The following is a 20,849-nucleotide window of genomic DNA, read 5'->3' as shown; positions in this document are numbered from 1 at the left end:
GCACTGATCACCAAGTTAGTGTCACTGGTTCTCACAAATTGTCAGTTAGTGTAAAAATGTCTGCCACAATATCACAGTCCCGCTATTAGTTGCTGATCACGCTGCCACCAATATGTCACGATCGCAAGATCGCCACCACCAACATGCGACAATCCCACGATCGCGACGTCTAAAATGTCACGATCACGGCAACAGACCCCAGAGCTTCTCACCAAACTCGTGACCAAAGGACTAGCCAATCTAAAACTGCGTTGTGACGTGTGTAACAATGCCACGGCCAGCTGCACCCTGCACAACGATTTTCCAGCTAACGGACCACAATCAATGTACCGGCAGCCTGGGCGATCGTTACTGGGTCGGGTTAATAACACAACTAACCCTCCACACTGCCACCACCTCCTTTTTGTACAGAGAAAGAGGAAACTCGCGTTATCAGTTATAACACTATAATGATTGAAATAATCGTCTGTATAAAACGGTCCGCAGGCCGGTTATACAGAGGTTTAAACAAACAGTAGCGTCTCTTTAGAGGCAGGAATTCATGAGTTGCAATACAGAGCTATAGAAACAGTTCAACACTTTCAGAAAGAAAGATTTACTACTAAAAGGTCAAACGGGTGCAATAAAAATATTTACAGAAAAAAGATGTAACTAAGATATATATATAAATATACAGAGACTAACAGCAGAGCAAAGAGAAAGAGAGAGGTTAAAGGGTTAAGGTACTTGCCATTAAGCCTTGGATGTAAGCAGATCAAGTTTCTGAGCAGAAGGGGCATGGATCTCCCCCAGGTGGTATTGATGTTAAAATGGGAGATGTCTTCAACTCACTCCTCTTAGGCTTGACAGCCTGTTTTAAAGTTTCCCAGCAGGGGGTGGCTCTGAAGTAAAGGACCAATCCCCTGTTTAGGGAGGAATCATCAGGCGGAGCCCTAAACTGGAGCCAACATCTTTCATAACTCATATTCTGGTCCATAACTTTCCATCTGCACAAGCGACAGTCCACCCGCGGGTATATTATGCAGACAAGTCCGAGGATTATTTAGATATGAATTATGAAAGATGTTGGCTCCAGTTTAAGGCTCTTTTTTCATCTTTTTTCTGTAAATATTTTTATTGCACCCGTTTGACCTTTTAGTAATAAATCTTTCTTTCTGAAAGTGTTGAATTGTTTCTATAGCTCTGTATTGCAACTCACAAATTCCTGCCTCTAAAGAGACGCTACTGTTTGTTTAAACCTCTCTATGACCAGCCTGCGGACCGTTTTATACAGACAATTATTTCAATCATTATAGTGTTATAACTGATAATGCGAGTTTCCTCTTTCTCTGTACAAAAAGAAGGTGGTGGCAGTGTGAAAGGTTAGTTGCGTAATTAATGCGACCCAGTAACGATCGCCCAGGCTACCGGTACATTGATTGTGGTCCGTTAGCTGGAAAATCATTGTGCAGGGTGCAGCTGGGCGTAGCATTGTTACACACGTCACATCGCGGTTTTAGATTGGCTAGTCCTTCGGTCACGAGTTTGGTGAGAAGGTCTGGGGTCTGATGCCGCGATCGTGACATAGACGTCGCGATCGTGGGATTGTCGCATGTTGGTGGTGGTGGCGATCTTGCAATCGTGACAGCCATTATTACTAGAATTAAAAAAAAAACATTTACAGTATATATCCCATAGTTTGTAGATGCTATAACTGTTGCACAAACTAATCAATATAACGCTTATTGGGATTTTTTTTATCAAAAAATATGTAGCAAAATATATTTTGGCCTACATTTATGTAGACATTTGATTTTAAAAATTTTTTATTGGATATGTATTCTAGTAGAAAATAAAAATGTTGGGTTTCTTTCAAAATGGTTGGTCTTTTATTGTTTATAATGCAAAAAGTAAAAACCGCAGAGGTGATCAATTACCACCAAAAAGAAAGCTCTATTTGTGGGGAAATAAGGACATGCATTTAATGTTGGTAGTGTGTTGCATGACCATGCAATTGTCAAAGTAACGCAACACCGTATCGCAAAAATGGCCTGGTCAGGAAGGGGGGTAAATCTTCCAGAGAGCAAGTGATTAAACATCTATCTGCAGGCTTAATAGGCAAATAGCCCACAGTGATTACAGTAAAAAAAATGGAGTCAGTACTACCCTAACTGTTGTTTCTATGGGTATGAAGAACTTTTTTGCTGGCGCACTTCTGCACTTGTTATTAAACAGCCCATCTCGCCATCACCAAGTCTCCTTTTATTTCTCTAATCTCTTGGCATTCCATATTCTGAATGTTTCCCTCCACCTCTTTCCCTTGTCTGCCCTTCACTGAGAGGTGTCTCCAGCTTCCAAAGTGACAGACTTCAGGCAGTCTTCAATATTTTGCCACTTATTCACTGACTTCTGGGAATAGAAGTTTAATAAAATTAAAGTAACTTTTGTAATTTTTCCGCAAGTGGGTCTAGGAATGGCAAATCAGATTTGGTTGATAATCTTACAAATGTGCTGTATGTGCGTTAGTTGTATGGAAATGCACCATAACACACTACACAAGCCAATATCCGGAGTGTGTTTTTTTTTTTCTCTTCCTCCCCCCCAGAGAAAAAGGTTTCCTTTTCACTTCCAATTTATATATACTATTTTATCCTCTGCCACCTACCAGTCCTGTCCTGTCCAGCAACCGTGCTCTTAGATTGCTACAGGACCTGTCTATCCATTGTTCCGTCACCAGGTTCACTGCCTCTAATGAACCCCCTTTGATGCCAGGGAGGCAAAGCTAAAACCTGGAACGTCCCCAAAGACTTTCTGAAAAATCCAGATTCTATCAGCATCATTTTATTGATGTTTATCGTTATGGATTACTACACCATTTGTCTACATTTTGTATTTCTAGTCTAATATTGTGTATTCTGTCAGGTTACTAATACATATTCTTATAATATATGATAGGTTACACAACATAAATGTTACATAAGCTGAGGGTTACTATCGCTTCACTGCATAAATATTCTGCTGTAAAAAACCTAGCATAATATTTATTCATAGATGGATAAGATTCAGGAAACAAAGGGGAAGCAGAGCTCAGAACAACCAATTAAAACTAAATTATTATTTTCCTGTATGTTACATGTCTGTTAGCATAACTACTAAACATTACAATTCTTGCTGCATAAAAACTGTATAATATGAATCTGTCATTGCCCTGTGTATTGCAAATAATTTACATGCTGTGTGTGTATACACACACACACATATAGATAGATATAAAAAGTCTACACACCCATGTTAAAAATGTCAGGTTCCTGAGATGTAAAAAAATTAGACAAAGATAAATAATTTCAGAAATGTTTCACCTTTATTGTGACCTATAAACTGTACAACCCAGTTGAAAAGCAAACCAAAATCTTTTTTTTTTTTGGGGGGGGGGGGTGAACATAAAAAACTAAAATAATATGGTTGCATAAGTGTGCACACCCTCTTACAACTGGGGATGTAGCGGTGTTCAGAGTGAGGCAATCACCTTCACAATCATGTTAAGTAGAAGTCAGTACACACCTGCCATCATTTAAAGTGCCTCTGATTTACCCCAAATAGAGTTCAGCTGTTCTAGTAAGTCTTTCCTGACATTTTCTTAGTCACATCCTACAGCAAAAGCCATGGTCTGCAGACAGCTCCCAAAACATCAGAGGGATCTCATTGTTAAAATGTATTAGTCAGGAGAAGGGTACAAAAGAATTTCCAAGGCACTAGATATACCATGGAACACAGTGAAGACAGTCATCATCCAGTGGAGAAAATATGGCGCAACAGTGACATTACCAAGAACTGGATGTCCCTCCAAAATGGATGAAAAGACGAGAAGAACACTGGTCTGGGAGGCTGCCAAGAAGCCTACAGCAACAGTAAAGGAGCTGCAGGAACATCTGGCAAGTACTGGCTGTGTGGTACATTTAACAACAATCTCTCGTATTCTTCATACATCTGGGCTGTGGGGTAGAGTGGCAAGATGGAAGCCTTTTCTTATGAAGAAAAACATCCAAGCCCGGCTAAATTTTGCAAAAACACATCTGAAGTTTCCCAAAAGAACGTAGGAAAAGGTGTTCTGGTCTGATGAAACCAATGTTGAACTTTTTGGCCATAATTCCAAAGATATATTTGGCGTAAAAACAATACTGCACATCACCAAAAGAACACCATACCCACAGTGAAGCATGGTGGTAGCAGCATCATGCTTTGGGACTGTTTTTCTTTAGCTGGAACTGGGGCCTTAGTCAAAGTAGAAGGAATTATGAACAGTTTCAAATACTAGTCAATATTGGCACAAAACCTTCAGGCTTCTGATACAAAGCTGAACATGAAGAGGAACTTCATCATTCAGCATGACAACGACTCAAAGCATACATCCAAATCAACAAAGGAATGGCTTCACCAGAAGATGATTAAAGTTTTGGAATGGCCCAGCCAGAACCCAGACCTTAATCCAATGGAAAATCTATGGGGTGATCTGAAGAGGGCTGTGCACAGGAGATGCCCTTGCAATCTGACAGATTTGGAGTGTTTTTGCAAGGAAGAGTGGGTAAATATTGCTAAGTCAAGATGTGCCATGCTGATAGACTCATACCCAAAAAGACTGAGTGCTGGAATAAAATCAAAAGGTGCTTCAACAAAGTATTAGTGTAAGGGTGTGCACACTTATGTAACCATATTACTTTAGTTTTTGACTTTTACTTTCCACCATCTAAAAGATTTCAGTTTGTTGTTCAACTGAGTTGTACAGTTTATGGGTCACATAAAAAAGGTGGAAAAAGTCCTGAAAGGATTTATCTTTGTCCCATTTTTTTACATCACAATAACCTGACATTTTAACAAGTATGTGTAGACTTTATATATCCACTGTGTGCGTATATTATATATATACATACATACATACACACACATATATTTTTTAGGATGGGGGGTTTTACCCCCTTCATGACAGGGCATATTTTTCTATTCAGTACTGTGCTACTTTAACCACTTGCTGACCAATCACTTGAGAAGGAACGGATATTTAGTAAAAAGCAGCACATTAAACATTGTTAGGAACCCAGTTAACCCTCTGATCGCCCCTAGATGTTAACCCCTTCCCAGTCAGTGTCATTAGTACAGTGACAGTGTGTAGTATTATCACTGGTCACTGTATTAGTGCCACTGGTGATGTCAGTGTCAGTTAGTGTACCTCTCAGCCAGCATCAGTTAGTGACAGACTGCCTGCCGCACTATCACAATCCCATTATAAATCAGTAATCACTGCCTTTACTAGTATAAAAAATAAATACAAATTCCACTATATATCCCATAGTTTGTAAACACGATAACTTTCACACAAACCAATCAATATATACTTACTGGGATATATATTTACTGGGATTAAAGAAATTTTATTTTTTTATTGGATATGTTTTATAACAGAAAGTAAAAAGTACTGTTTTTGTTTTTCAAAATATTTGGTCTTTTTTCATTTATATAATAAAAAAAACCAGTGGTGATCAAATAGAACCAAAAGAAAGCTCTATTTGTGTAAAAAAAAATTATATACATTTTTTGTGGATACAGTTCTGCATGACCGAACCATTACCAGTTATAAAGGGGCTGACCAGCTCTGTTCCCATGATTCCGGCCCAAGATATGACTCCACCACCGCCTTGCTGACGTCGCAGCCTTGTTGGAACAGGGTGGTCGTCCACCAACTATCCACTACTCTATCCATCTGGACCATCCAGGGTTGCACGACACTCATCAGTGAACAGGACTGTTTGAAAATTAGTCTTCATGTATTTTTCTGCCCAATGCAGCCGTTTCTGCTTGTGAGCATTGGTTATTGGTGGCCGAATAGAAGGTTTATGCACAGTTGCAAGACTCTGGAGGACTGTACACCTTGATGTCCGTGGGACTCCAGAGGCACCAGCAGCTTCAAATATCTGTTTGCTGCTATGTAATGGTATTTTAGCAGCTGCTCTCTTGATCCGATGCATGGATCTGGCAGAAATCTTCCTCAATGTGCCTTTATCTGCACGAACCCGTCTGTGCTCTGAATCAGCCACAAATCTCTTAATAGTGCGATGATCACGCTTAAGTTTTCATGAAATATCTAATGTTTTCATACCTCGTCCAAGGCATTGAACTATTTCACTCTTTTCGGCAGCAGAGAGATCCTTTTTCTTCCCCATATTGCTTGAAAATGGTGCTTTGCTTAATAATGTGGAACACCCTCCTTTAGTAGTTTTTCTTTAAATTGGGCTCACCTGTCAATCTAATTATCACAGGTGTCCGAGAATGTTTTCAGTGATCAAAAGAGCCCAGAGACACAATGCCATCCATGAGATAAACTGAAAAACAAAATATTTAATCTTTGTGACACTTAAATAGAATTTGCATAATAATTTGGAACACGGTGTAGAGTTCAAGTGCTTAACTGCCAATTACCCAGGTCAAGCAACACTATCAAAATGAAATTTATATCACTTTTTGTCTTTTCTTTTGGCTACATTTGATTTGATTTTTATTTTATAAATGGAAAAATAGAGAAATTTTGAAAAACAAATTATATTATTTTCTATGCTCTGTTATAAAACCAAATCCAATCAAATCAAATTTCTTTATAAATTTAGGCCAAAATGTATTCGGTTACATGTTTTTGGTAAAAAAAAATCCCACATCTAACACTGCACTTCTTGGGAGACACTGTACTATTGGGGACACTATTATATTTTTGATTGTGATCCAAATACTGATCTGTACAGATACTATAGTAGTAATGGCAGTTATAGTGGAACTGTAATAATATGACGGTCAATCAGGCTAGTTGACACTGGCTAAGAGGGACACTGAAATCGCTAGTGATGCTAATACAGTGATAATGTACCAATGACACTGACTGAATGACAAGAGTAATCAGGAGGCCAATCAAGGGATTAAATGTGTGCCTAACAAGTGTATGCAAGTGTGTGCTGCTTTTACACACAGATCTGGCTGGGTCTCTCCCTGCTTTCGGTTCTGAACTGTAACCTGTTGTTTTCAAACACACAGAAGTCTGTGCTGTGATTGGCCACAACCGATCAGCAGGTATATGTCCAAAATAATTGGCTATAACCTGCTGGCAAACTCATGCTGTGTCACAGCACAGATCCTCAGGAGGCATGCACACCTCTAAACCAGGAAGTTCACCGCGATGTATGGGCACATCGCGGTGCCTGAGAAAGATGGTTTCCAGCAGTAAATATACTGTTGGTGGTTGGCAAATGGTTAAAGTGCATTTATCCTTTTTAACCTAAGCCACCCTCCCCCTCCACAGCTGCATACTTACCATTGTTTGTTTACATCCAGCAATGCAAGTTTTTACTGTCTTGACTTTGCCTGTGCATTAGTGTCCTACAGACTTCTATAAGGCCATGTTCTGGGGCCGGAGATGATCAGAGATGGTCCCACAGAAGTTTACAGGGCTGAAAAGTACAAGTTTGTACAGTGGCCATCAGATCAAGGTAGACCTGTATCTGCAGTAGAGGGTGGGTCGGGTCAGGTCAGGGGAAGGGGGCAAACGGGAGAAGTGTACTTTACTTTAAATTGCACTTATCCTTTAAAGCAAAGCTATACTCGCCATCTCCCCAGTGCTGCAAAGTACCAGAGCTCCCCACCAGCCACTAACATCTTCAGCCAGAGTTCCAGGTATCGATCCCCAACCTTTTTAATGGCAGGGCCAAGATGACATCGTTCCAACGCACAAATGGGAGTCCAGTCATCTCAGCATTGCCGAAATTCTACACTGTACAGAGTGGACAGGCAGGTAGGCAACTTAATGCAGAAGACACACAATATGTCTCTTCTGCATTAAAAAAAAAGATGTATGGCCACTTTTTTCATTAAATTTTCACTTTAAGCTACAGGGTCAGCTTGACAACCAAGTAAATTACATTTATGACATTTTAGAGGAATCTGCTCTGTGTTTTGAAGGGGGTCTGTATCTTGAAGAATTTCATATCCAAAAGCTCAGTATGCCAACCATGAGAATGGGAAGCAATTAGATTTGGTGAGTGCACACCTGAGAGGGGAGCACGGCACAGTTTTATTTTGTTTCACAACTATTCACGTGGTGATTGTTGGAAGATCAAAGTGATATATGATTATGAATTATTTTCACGTGGTGATCACAAGAATGGACTGAATCATTTGGACTTTTTATGTGTTCATTTATTTTGAAAATCATTTGTTTGAGTGTAAGCGCCACATTAATATATTATTCAATTTTAAAATATTATTTCATTTATATAAATGCCTATAATAAATAATTATGAAGTCATCAATGGCAGTTTCCATGTCCTTCTATTAAAGGTTTCCATTAAAAACAGAGACAAAGTTAACTAAAAAACATAAAGTACTGATTGTGCAGTGAATCATAAATACAGGATTTTCATACAAAGATTTTTGGTTACATGTGTATCACCATAATGGTTCCAAAACCAATCACCTAGTCCCTGCAGGAAACTGATGGTGCCTCTATCTCTGATGTCAAAGGATGGATGGACGGGCAGGATGTAAACAAGAGAGGGGCCAACATACTACAAAAGCTTCAACAGCTGTTGAGTATTATAGGCATGATCGATGGGGATGAAGTTAGCAACCTGGAAACTAACAAATGCCTCTTACGTGTTTTGGGACACTGCTTCTGCCTCCAGAAATGACTGGGCAATTGGTTTGGGAACCAACCTTGTGACATGTTTTAACCAAGTGCAACAGTTTTTATTCTTTCATTAAAAAGTAATTTTCTGTAAAAACCAGTGAGCTCTGGGCTTGGTTATATTTTAGTTCCAAACAAAAAATTGTCTCCAGATATACACAGAGCCTGCAAGGATCAGTTGTATTGACTGTCTTTGTTGTCCAGTGAATACATTGAATTTGAGAAGATTTCTCGAAGGTTTATTATGATGTAAAAGCTCACAATAAAACAGGTACTGTTTGACAAATTTGCAAACCCATAAATGCTAAATGACATTGCACAAGTTTATATGAGCATTTGACAATCATGCAGCAGGAGCAAATGTGATTGAAAGCCTCTTAACATATTTGTTGGGACCTAAGGGTTAAAGCCATATTAAACCCAAAAACAAAAAAGTATTACATTGCAGCTTACCAAGAAATTGTGGCTGTGCTAGTTTTGGGGCTTTTTTTTTTTATCTTCTTTCAGTTATCCAGTCAGTCACAGGCTGGATCATTAGGTAAAAACAGCCCAAAAAATAAAACTATATATACACCATATTTAAAAATTGGTAAACTGCAATAGATCATATTTGTGCTTTGGGTTTAATACAACTTTAAAAAGGAAGAGAGTTTAAACCATCTGACCTCCAGAAGGTTTTACCCCTTTCATTACTAGAGCATTTTGTTTGCTATTCAACACTGTGCTACTTTAACTGGCAATTGCTCAGTCATGCAACACTGTACCCAAATGAAATTTATTTTTTTTCACACAAATAACGCTCTATTTTGGTGGTATTTAATCACCACTGGGTTTATTTTTTGTAATATAAAACAAAAAAAATTACCAATTTTTTAAAAAAAAAAACACAACTTTTGTTTTGGTTATATTACTTTGCAAACAAATAGCCTTTCTTCACAAATTTAGACCAAAATTTAGTCTGCTACATTTCTTTAGTAAAAATAACCCAAATCAGTGTATATAAATTTAGTCTGTGTGAAAGTTGTAGAGTCTACAAACTATGGTATAAATATTTGAAAATGTATCAGTCCTGATGTACTGATGGCCTACCTCATTTCTTAAGACCCTAAAATACCAGGACACTACAAATACCTCCCAAATAATCCCTTTTTGGAAAGTAGACAGTCCAAGGTATTTAATAAGAGGCATGACATTTTGAAGTTGTAATTGTTTTGTCATAATTTTTGGGAAAAACTAAATAAAAGTGAGTCTTTTTCAGATTTTTTTTTAACATACTGGCACCAGTGCTGTACAGCATCATCATATGACTGGCGTGGCGGTGATCAGTGATACTGACTGGTGACAGTATGTAAAAAAAAAAATTTAACTTAAAATTACTATTTATTCCATATTTTTTCCTTCAAAGAAATGCCTTGTACCTCTAAGATGGCATCGCACAATTTGCCTATAACCACAATGCAAAATCACATAGCATATATCACAACTTTCTTAGATGGAAATGAGGGAGACCAGTTAGCCCAAAGTAGAAAGGCAAAGAGCATGCGCTTCCCACATCTTCGTTATACAGACCATGAAAAATTAATATGACAAAATTTATATAGTGACATAATTGGTAAGGTTGAATAAAGACACCGCTCCATCCAGTTCAACCTGAGAGAATGTGTGTGTATACGGCTTTCCATATCCCTGTACATTGTGTTCATTAAGAAACACATTCAAAGGTTTTTGAACTAATTAGGGCCTGTGTACACAGGACATTTCTGAACGATGAAAACTGACTGCTGGAAAACATAGGTTAAAAAAAAATGTCTGTTTAACCGCGTTTATGCACGTTTAGGAGCGTTTGCGTTTAGTAGTGTTTTTAAAAGATAACCTCAGGAGACCTTCCAAAATGCCCAGAATGCACTGAAAAACAGTAAAAAATTAACTATTTCAGACATTTTGAGAGAAATAGAGAGAGCAGAAGCAGAGAAAGCAGTATTTGTTGAGATTAGCTGTCTTTTTTTTTTGTGGTGTTTGGATGTGTTCCAGCTCATTTCTGTGCAGAAATTATTGCAGCAGTGTCTGACATTTTTTTCATGCAAAACCTCAAAGTATGGTGTACCAGGTCCATTTGAGTACCGAGAAAACGCATGCATTTTTCATGATGAAAAAAGGCTCTGGACGGAATATGGAAGTGGAAGAGTTTAAAAATAATTTCAAACGCAAACGCCCATAAATGCAGTTAGCTGCGTTTACAAACGTTTTGCGTTTGAAACGCTGATAAAATCTAATGCTGAACACAAGTTTTCTGCGTTCAAAAAAACGACTAAGAACTCAACTGCCTGTAAACAACTGTAAACGACGATGTGTACATGGACACATAGGAAAACATTAGGGTGAGTTCAGGGGCTGCTGAAAAAAACGCTGAACATCTCCTAAACGTTAGTTTATCAGCTGCAGTGTACATGAGCACTTACACTCTCTGCTGACACCACAACTGTAAAAGGAGTTCCACATCCTCACCGCTTTAACAGCAAAGAACCCTTTACGCAGTTTACGATTGAACAGTTTCTCGTCCAACTTCACAATGAAAGCAAAAATGATTTGCAAAAAAACACAGGTTCTTTTCTCCACTCATTTTCTTTTATTATGGTTAATCAAAATAACATACAATGATTTAGAAAGAGTGGATAAGAGGTTTAGTGCTGTATAACAGCATTGATAGTTAAATAGTACAATTTTATTTATAGAGGTCTATACATCATACAAAAAGAAAGGACAATTGAGGAGAAAGAAGGGATAGACGGAGTTGGCTCCATAAAATAGACAGTCCTTTTAAATGAGTGACAGTAGGAAGCTATTCTGATAGAGTGCTTTGTATAAACATTGGAGCAGATAGATTCAGCTACTGGGCGTAGCAATGGATCTCACCTGTCACTGACAGCTGGCACCTCTGGCACTTACAGCCAATGCACAGTCGGAACCTGACACCAACGGTGTAGTGGCAGACAAATGATTTTGAAGCGCTTTTTTTTTTTTTTTTTTTTAAAGTCACAAATGAGCTTTCAGAAATCTGAATAATAAGTCTTGAATGAATATGCTTTTGTAGGCTTATGTTTAACCACCTCAACACCTGACTTCCCGCTTCCTCTAGGCCAATAATCAGCTTTCAGAGCAATCACACTTTGAATGACAATTACTCAGTCATGCAATTCTGTACCCAAATTACATTTTTAGCACTTTTTGAAGCAGGTAGAGCTTTCTTTGATGGTATTTAATCACCACTGATTTTTTTTGTGATATATAAAAGAATATAAACAAATACAGAACATTTTGAAAAAAACAAAAAACATGTTATTCCTCGTTTGTTATAAACATTTTGCAAATAATCTTTCTTCTTTAATTTAGGCCAAAATGCAGTCTGCTACATATATTTGGTAATAATAACCCAAATCAGTGTATATTATTTTTTATCTGTGTGAACGTTATAGTCTACAAAGTATGGTGTACATATTTTAAAATTGATCAGTCCTGACGTATGGACAGCCTATCATTTTCTGCAGCCTTAAAGTAGACATTCCAAGGTATTTAGTAAGAGGCATGGCAAGTTTTCTGAAGCTGTAATTCTTTGTCACAATTATATGGAAAATGAAGACAATACAATTTGTGTTTTTTCAAATTAAATTTTTTACATACGTGCAGTACAATGTTATCATGTAACTGGTGCGGGACACTGACTGGTGATAGTATGTAAAAAAATATATATACGCTTTGTGTGTGTGTGTGTGTGTGTGTGTGTGTATATATATATATATATATATATATATATATATATTTTTTTTTTTTTAACTTGCATACTGTAACCAGAGCAGTACAATGTTACCATAGTGACACTGTACTGCTATGGGAAGATAATCCGCATTTTTTTTTACTATGATTGCTTATCACGGTGATGATCTGATCGCTGTTATAAACAATTTTTGTGAATGTCATCCATTTATGTGCCATTGAGTACTGCTGTGATTGGCCACAGCTATCACATGGTACAGGTCTGCTGTGATCTGTCCCTGTACCATGTGATCACTGTGACCAATCACAGAGAGCACAATAGTACACAATGAATGGCTATGAATGAAAGCCATTGTGCACTATTTACATGTGATCACTGTCATTTGTAACAGTGATCACATGGTAGTAGGACAGACTCAGTATAACAATCAGTCTGGACACCAGTGGACACAGCGGGTGACAGATTGTGCTACTGCACGCCCCGTAGGGTGCGCACATGAAGCCCAAGTAGGAGAACTGCATAAGACACCCTCCCAGGATAGTAGTGCTTCTGCCCAGCGTTCATTTTACAATAGGTCTGGTGGGAGGTGGTGCATTTCTGGTATATTTTCCACTTATTTATGCTTATGTCATTTTTGACACTAACTTGAGTATCAGAGGTCATCTGAATTCTGCCAGTCTGTGCCTGTCAGCTGTCTAACAGCATACACCACACACTAAAAAATTGTCTGAAATTAGAAAGCTGACATGCCAGCAAATGTCAGACGTCCAGTGACTCCTCACCCTTTGATTGCCCAGCAATAGCAGCTCCCAAACGTCTGTCTTGGCAGGTTCCATCCCAGATATCCGACCAATCCTCCCTGTCCAAATTGGGTATGTCAGCTAACCATCTATACCAGAGGGAAGTCAAGTCCGGAAAGGTAGACATACATAAATGCTTGTATAGAACGGACATAGGTTTATCTGAACAATCCAATCTTAAAACATCTTCGAGGTCAGACACAGTTAAGATGACAAGGGCATTGGAAAATTGTCCACCAAAGGCGTGGGATAGTTGCCAGTATCAGAACAGATGTGTATTATATTTCAACTGGAGATCCAAGAATGACAGCAGCTTGCCCTGGTCAATCACATGAAAAAGCACCTTAATTTTGTATTTGGCCCAACCCTGTGGATCGGGAAGAGAATAAAGATATTGCAGGCTGGAATTCAGCCATAATGGAGTATTTGGGGAGAACTGGTGTTTGGGGTTTGAAATTTAGACTCACTTTCCAAGCCTTAATTGTGGTGAGTATGGACAACGTAAGAGGGTATTGGGCCTTGGTATTCCTGAAAAGGAGTGACTGAAGGGCTTCTAGAGAATAAAATTAACTGAAAAAAAATATATGAAGCAGGGAGTGTTTCCATTACATTTAAATAAATAGGCCATTAAAGAGAAAACAAAACCAGCTTGTGCTGCCAGATTCACCTTCAATTTAAAGATGTTCCAAACAGCAATTTTTTTCCCTGGACTCTCCGCATGCAGTTACTGGACAGGGAGAGGAGAAGCAGCACAATGGAGAGCTAATTTCACTCTCACCCTTCTTTCTACTACAATCTGTATAATTTTTGTCAGCAAATGAACCGATTTTCATGAAGTAATCGAACATATAGTACTCAAATCACTAGTAGCACTGTGAAAAGCATATAAAACAAATAAAAAAATATATGTGAATTAAAAACAAAAATTATATATATTTCTTTTTTTTTTTCTCCAAATGCATGTATAGCAAATCTGTATGTATAGCAAATTAAAAGACAAGAAAAGCGCTAGATAGAGCCAATCAACATTATAAGTTTAGGCTCTTTACATTAGGCAATGGTTTAAAGTGTGAAGCTTACCAGAATTATACAATTTTCTTATTCAAATTCCTATAGATATACATTGAAGTACGTAGTGCAAAGGCCTACCCAATTGCTTACAAAGTGAAAGTGTTTAGGTTTGACCTCATATTGTATGGTTTTGGTAAATCGAAAGGAAAATTGTACAAGAAAATTGTATAATTTATAGCCAGCTTTACTCTGCCTAGTCACACAGTTGACAAAAGAAAAAATTGACTAGTGCGGTTCAATCCATTAATAAGGATCTCCTGGGAGAGACTATTTACACCAAGTACAGCTCTTCCTCTGCAATAGCCAAAAGTGAACTATTTGAAATGTGTTCCAAAGTGTGAAACTCTGCATATTTCATCAATACCATGTAAAAACTCTTCTGTTTATTGAACTCTGAGCTAATATAGTGTTTCAATTTTCTCAATAATGCACTGAACTTACCACACTGGAAAGTTTTCCTCCATTCTTTACAGCATGCACCACGGCTTCCTGGATGAGTGAGTAGAGATTGAGCAGAACACGTTCTAGATCATAAATTCCATGCATTTCTTTAGCAAGTCTCTCAATCGATGAAATGTACTCATTCCAGTAAGGGTCAATTTCTCCCACGTTAGCCAAACAGCCTCGCATAACAGTTCCACAATATCCAGCACAAGGCCGTGCCAACAAATGGCCCTGACAATGAGAGCAATACCACATTTTCAGGAGAGTCCTGCCACAGTCCTTACTAACTTTTAAATAATCCGTAGTATTGATCACTTCAATGCCAAGATTTAGGGCCTGCAGGAAAACCCGAGATGCTTGCAATGATTTTGACACTTGGGTCATGATGGTTTTGGGATAGTGGCCAAAAGCACTGACGTCTCTTCTGGCAAGCCGAAGACATTCTACATTTTCAACAGAGTCCTTGAACCCCGGGTTTAAATAACTACTATAGACGATCGGGAACAAACCATCGAAAAACTCATTGACCATATCGTTCACATTAATATCCGATCCTAAGACATACAGTGAGATGTCTGTGAATAATTCACCAACAAGTTTAAAGGTTTTCAGTGAGATGTTCTGGTAATGCATCTTGAACATTGTGTTTGTGTAATTTCTTGCATGACGTATTACCATTTCAAATGCTTCTGCAATAGAAAAAAAAAAAAAGACAGTGAATGAAATGCTATTTTGGTAAATTTTTATATATTTCTGCATACTTTAATACCATTTTTATGTTAAAATTCACAAGATAAGGATGATTCTTATATAACCTTTCATTTCTCAACAAATCCATCAAATGTGCCAATGCAAAACACATTGATGGCTTATATGAACCATTTTCCTTTTGTGACTGGAATGCATTTTCATGTAGATATTGTATTCCCAATGTACAGAGGCAACAAGCCTAGCTTTTCAGCAAGAACAATGGTCCAGCCACATGAATGCATGCTTTTGAAGAGAAAGCATTATATTATTACCCTGGCAAGTGAAAGCTGTTCTGTGCAGACACTTCACCTATAATTTGTCTGCTGAACAGCAAGGCTCGTCGAGAAACTTCAACATTGTTAAATGTTTAGTCCCATATTTAAATACATAGTTCATTAATGATTTTATATTGAAGTAAAAAGATCACAATATACTGTAAATAAAGCATACTAAATAAATACTAATTCTAGAGGTTGTAAGTTTTTTTTTTTCATTAAAAAGTTAAATTGAACCTGTGAGAAATGCAACACTGAAACTGTAATAAAGTTTATGAGGAGAGGCGTTTGCGGCGGGTCATGTGATCACAGCTCTGGGTGAGGAGATCCAGGGATTCCTACAGATTTCATGTATTCTGAATGTCTCTGGGGAAGAAATAACAGAACACCGTGTGGAAGTTCTGAGATTTACAAGAAATCGACTCCCCCGATGTCCTGATCCTGAACCCGGCTCAAAGCAGGCATACACGCTGAGGAAAGACACACCTCCGGCTTCCTGATTGGACAATGAAGTAGCAGTAGCACACCCATGAGATTTCATGTATTCTAAATGTCTCTGTCAGGGCTCCCAGGTGTGACCAGAGGTGTGTGACTGACGCAGGGAAACGCAGACTTCAGATATGTGATAAACAATATAATTTATTACCACTAACCATACAAACATAAACGCAGTGCAATACTAACACATAATACAGTGCAAACAAACCAAACCAACCACCCACAGATAACAGTACATACAAGCAAGCGTCGTCAGGCAGGCCGGGTCAATATCAATAGGGCAGGTAAGTACAGGGGGAGCAAACGGAGATGGGTCGGGGTCACAGGCCAGGTTCAGCAGGTAGCTAACAGCGTAGTACAGAGGGTCAGGCAGAGGGATGGTCAGGGTCACAAGCCAGGGATCAGAACAGGTAGCAAGCAGCGTGGTACAGAGGGTCAGGCAGAGGGATGGTCAGGAGCGAGCCGGGATCAGAGCAGGAGAAGTCAGCAGCGGTTCAGATCAGGCAGGGTCAGCAAAGGAACAGAAACAGGATGCAGGACAGATACAGGGCCCAGGACAAACACAACACCAAGGCAGAGTCTGCAAGTCTGGCCATCCCTTAAATACACCAGTATCATCAGTTCCAGGTGTTAGCTGGCTGAAAGGTTGAGTCTCTGATTGCTGGGAGCACCCGCTGGCCAGCCCTGGTGCTGCAGATCAAAAGGCAGGTGAGTCCCACCATTGCTGGCCAGTCCATTCCTGACAGTCTCTGGGGAAGAAATAACAGAACACCGTGTGGATGTTCTGAGATTTACAAGAAATCTACTCCCCCGATGTCCTGATCCCGGCTCAAAGCAGGCGTACACGCTGAGGAAAGACACACCTCCGGCTTCCTGATTGGACAATGAAGTAGCAGTAGCACACCCATGAGATTTCATGTATTCTGAATGTCTCTGGGGAAGAAATAACAGAACACCGTGTGGGAGTTCTGAGATTTACAAGAAATCGACTTCCCTGACGTCCTGTTGCTGGTTGATGACTAATAAAGTTCATCTCTAAGGGAGAAAATATATAGAGCCTATTGAAGGGAGGACCCATATCCCGGATTCACCCATAACAGCACTACCAGGAGTAAGGAGGTGAACCACCCAGTCTGCTTTCTACAAAGGAACATACCAGAATAAATCCACGCTTTATGGCCCAGTAGTCCCTTAGCACAGACTATCTGGATTGTATGAGCAGTTTGTTACAGCATATTGAGCAAGCCGCAAGTATAATGGGATTCACATTTGATCGTATTCACTCATGAATTGCACATTTATATGTATTATTTTCTAACCATTATTTTACTATCAATGTTGGTTTATATTGTTTGATATTTCTTTCATTACTAAGCAATTTAATGAATCGCTATAAGCAGTTCACCAATTATATCTTTTACATATAGATATATATTCATTTAAAGGGCGCGGCACCATTGCTATAACTTATGCAACACTGAAACTGCCATTACCAACTGTTTTTATACAAGCACATACTGAGCTTGCCTTTACAACCTAGTGAGACAGCCAGCATCAGACACTGACAACAGCAGGGCACTGTAACAAATGGGTGGGCATACTTACCATGCAAAAGAATAACAGGAAATGCTATGTGTTGGGCATAGTACACCTTTTATAAAGTAAAAAAATGGTTTCTTATAGAGCATTCCATAAATGGTTAATGCATGTTATTGTTTGAACATCACTTAGACCAGCTGAAGGAGGACCACTGTGGGCAGAGCATAACCTCTGAAGAATTATGTCTTTCGATTCATTCCATTTAAAATTTGGACCTCACTCTTCCTCACATAAATCAGAGTGCCAAACTTGTCTGTGACTGCCAGAATTAAATGTGGGTCATGCACTAGGTACACAGAGGCCGAAATAGGACTGTCGGTGTCGAAACTGACTGCTGAGGACTGCCATTGGTTATTCATTTAAAGTAAAATCAGCTTTCATTTTTGGAGATTTAATTGTTAAAGTAGAAGGACAAAAATAGATACGTATCAATGCTATTTCACAATTGTCATGTTGTAAAGCATGTTATAAATCCTGTCTTTCCATAAAGTAGCCTGCACTATGGGCTGGCAGAGGCATGGGAATGGAGCACCTGGGCTGTTGCTAGATCATGTTGTGCAAATTAACAGACTCCTTTCAGGGCACAGGTTCTAGCTTACTTCTCTTAATGTGGCAATATGGGAGGTAAGGAACCAAAGCAGAATATGAAAATATAGAATCTTCACAGCCTGCATATCTCAATATAATATGTACAAAATCCTAACATGGGAATCTAACCATGTTAAAAATAAATAAACGAAAGAAGGTGAATCTTCGTGAACCTGACAGTACACCCTCCTCTTAACACTCATTAGACCTCACAGTGCACTGAACATAACACCCACTAGGCTCACAGGGTACCCATCCCCGTAACACCCACAGGCCCTTATAGCGACACCTTTCTAGAGCACCGCTCATCACAACAACCTCTGGGATTCACAGTACACTCATATCCATAACACACACTGGGCCCCGCAGTACACACCCCATAACACCCACTTAGGCTCACAATGCACCCCTCACCTTAAAACCCACTAAGCCCTGCAATGCACACCATCGAGTAACACCAAGTGAACCTGACTGTTCAGCCTTCCCCATAAAACCCACTGGTCCTTACAGTACACACCAACCCATAACATCAAGTAAATCTGTCAGTAAAACCCTCACCATAACACCCATTGGGCCTCACAGTGCTCCCATTCCCATACTATCTCCTGGGCTTCATAGTGCACCCTATGCCCCCCCCCCCCTCAATGACAACTAGAAAATCTCCCCAAAACAGACCTCAGATTGCCAGGTCATAAAGAAAATCATACCTGCTTCTTGCCATTCCAACACTCTCTGTATACCACAAAACACGATTAGCAATGCAGACCTATACCACACTGAATCTAACTCACATGGAATTCAATGTTTCTCTCTCTCAAGACAGATTTACTTTAATAATATGAACTGGTGATAAGGGTGTATTGTCATCGCTCTGGATGCTGGCTCTGGTGCAGATCAAATCCCTTGAAAACTCCACTTTTATTGAAAAAATTAATACAACATATACAGTTGTGTTCAAAATAATAGTGTGTTGAAAAAAGCGAATAAAGCTCAAAATCCTTCTAATAGCTTTTATTTCCATACACACAAATGCATTGGGAACACTACACATTCTATTCCAAATCAAAACATGAAGAAAAATATATCAAATTTGTGTTGTTCCTCTAAAAAAATTGAAGAAAAGTGAATATTAGACTGTACAAAAAAATAGCAGTGTTTGTATTCTTCTTTACAAACTCAAACATTCACTATATAAACTGAAAAATATTTGAAGATTTTTCTTTCCTTTGAATCACTTAATTAATATTTAGTTGTATAAGCACTGTTTCTGAGAACTGCTGTACATCTGTGTTGCATGGAGTCAAACAACTTCTGGCACCTGTGAACAGGTATTCCAGCCCAGGATGATTGGACTACATTCCACAGTTCTTCTCTATTTCTTGGTTTTGCCTCAGAAACTGCATTTTTGATGTCACCCCACAAGTTTTCTATTGGATTAAGATCCGGGGATTGGGCTGGCCACTCCATAACGTCAATCTTGTTGGTCTGGAACCAAGATGTTGTACGTTTACTGGTGTGTTTGGGGTCGTTGTCTTGTTGGAACACCCATTTCAAAGGCATTTCCTCTTCAGCATAAGACAGCATGACCTCTTCAAGTATTCTGATGTATTCAAACTGATCCATGATCCATGATCCCTGGCATGTGATAAATAGGCCCAACACCATAGTATGAGAAACATCCCCATATCATGATGCTTGCGCAACCATGCTTCACGGTCTTCACAGTGTACTGTGGCTTGAATTCAGTGTTTGGGGGTCGTCTGACAAACTGTCTCTGGCCACTAGACCCAAAAAGAACAATCTTACTTTCATCAGTCCACAAAATGTTGCGCCATTTCTCTTTAGGCCAGTCAATGTGCTCTTTGGCAAATTGTAACCTCTTCAGCACGTGTCTTTTTTTCAACAGTGGGACTTTGCGGGGGCTTCTTGCATATAGTTTGGCTTCACATAGACGCCTTCTAATTGTAACAGTACTCACAGGTAACTTTAGACCTTCTTTGATCTTCCTGGAGCTGATTGTTGGCTGAGTCCTTGCCATTTTGGCTATTCTTCTATCCATTTGAATGGTAGTTTTTCGCTTTCTTCCACATCTTTCAGGTTTTGGTTGCCATTTTAAAGCATTTGCGTCCATTTTAGCTGAGTAGCCTATCATTTTCTGCACTTCTTTATATGTTTTCCCCTCTCCAATCAACTTTTTAATCAAGGTACGCTGTTCTTCTGAACAATGTCTGGAACGACCCATTTCCCTCAGAATTTCAGAGAGAAATGCACTGTAAGCAGCATGTACAACATTTGCTGCCTTCCTTCCTTAAATAAGGGCAATAATTGCCACCTGTTTTTCAAAGAATGAATGA

The 20,849-nt window shown here is 39.0% G+C and overlaps 1 protein-coding gene across 1 annotated transcript in view; it reads right to left on the bottom strand.

Moving 5' to 3' along the window:
* GPC3 (glypican 3) overlaps nt 1–20,849 on the bottom strand; it is a 616,906-nt gene that overhangs the window by 355,540 nt on the left and 240,517 nt on the right. The window contains exon 3 of the mRNA XM_089657942.1: nt 14,783–15,474. Within this exon, the coding sequence (XP_089514068.1) occupies nt 14,783–15,474 (692 nt within the window). The remainder of the gene's footprint in view (nt 1–14,782; nt 15,475–20,849) is intronic.

The sequence above is a fragment of the Staurois parvus genome, unplaced genomic scaffold (genome assembly GCF_062004578.1).
Source record: "Staurois parvus isolate SC_StPar_1 unplaced genomic scaffold, SC_StPar_1.0 ptg001045l, whole genome shotgun sequence".
Taxonomy (NCBI): Eukaryota; Metazoa; Chordata; class Amphibia; order Anura; family Ranidae; genus Staurois; species Staurois parvus.
This window is presented reverse-complemented; position numbering and strand designations above follow the sequence as displayed.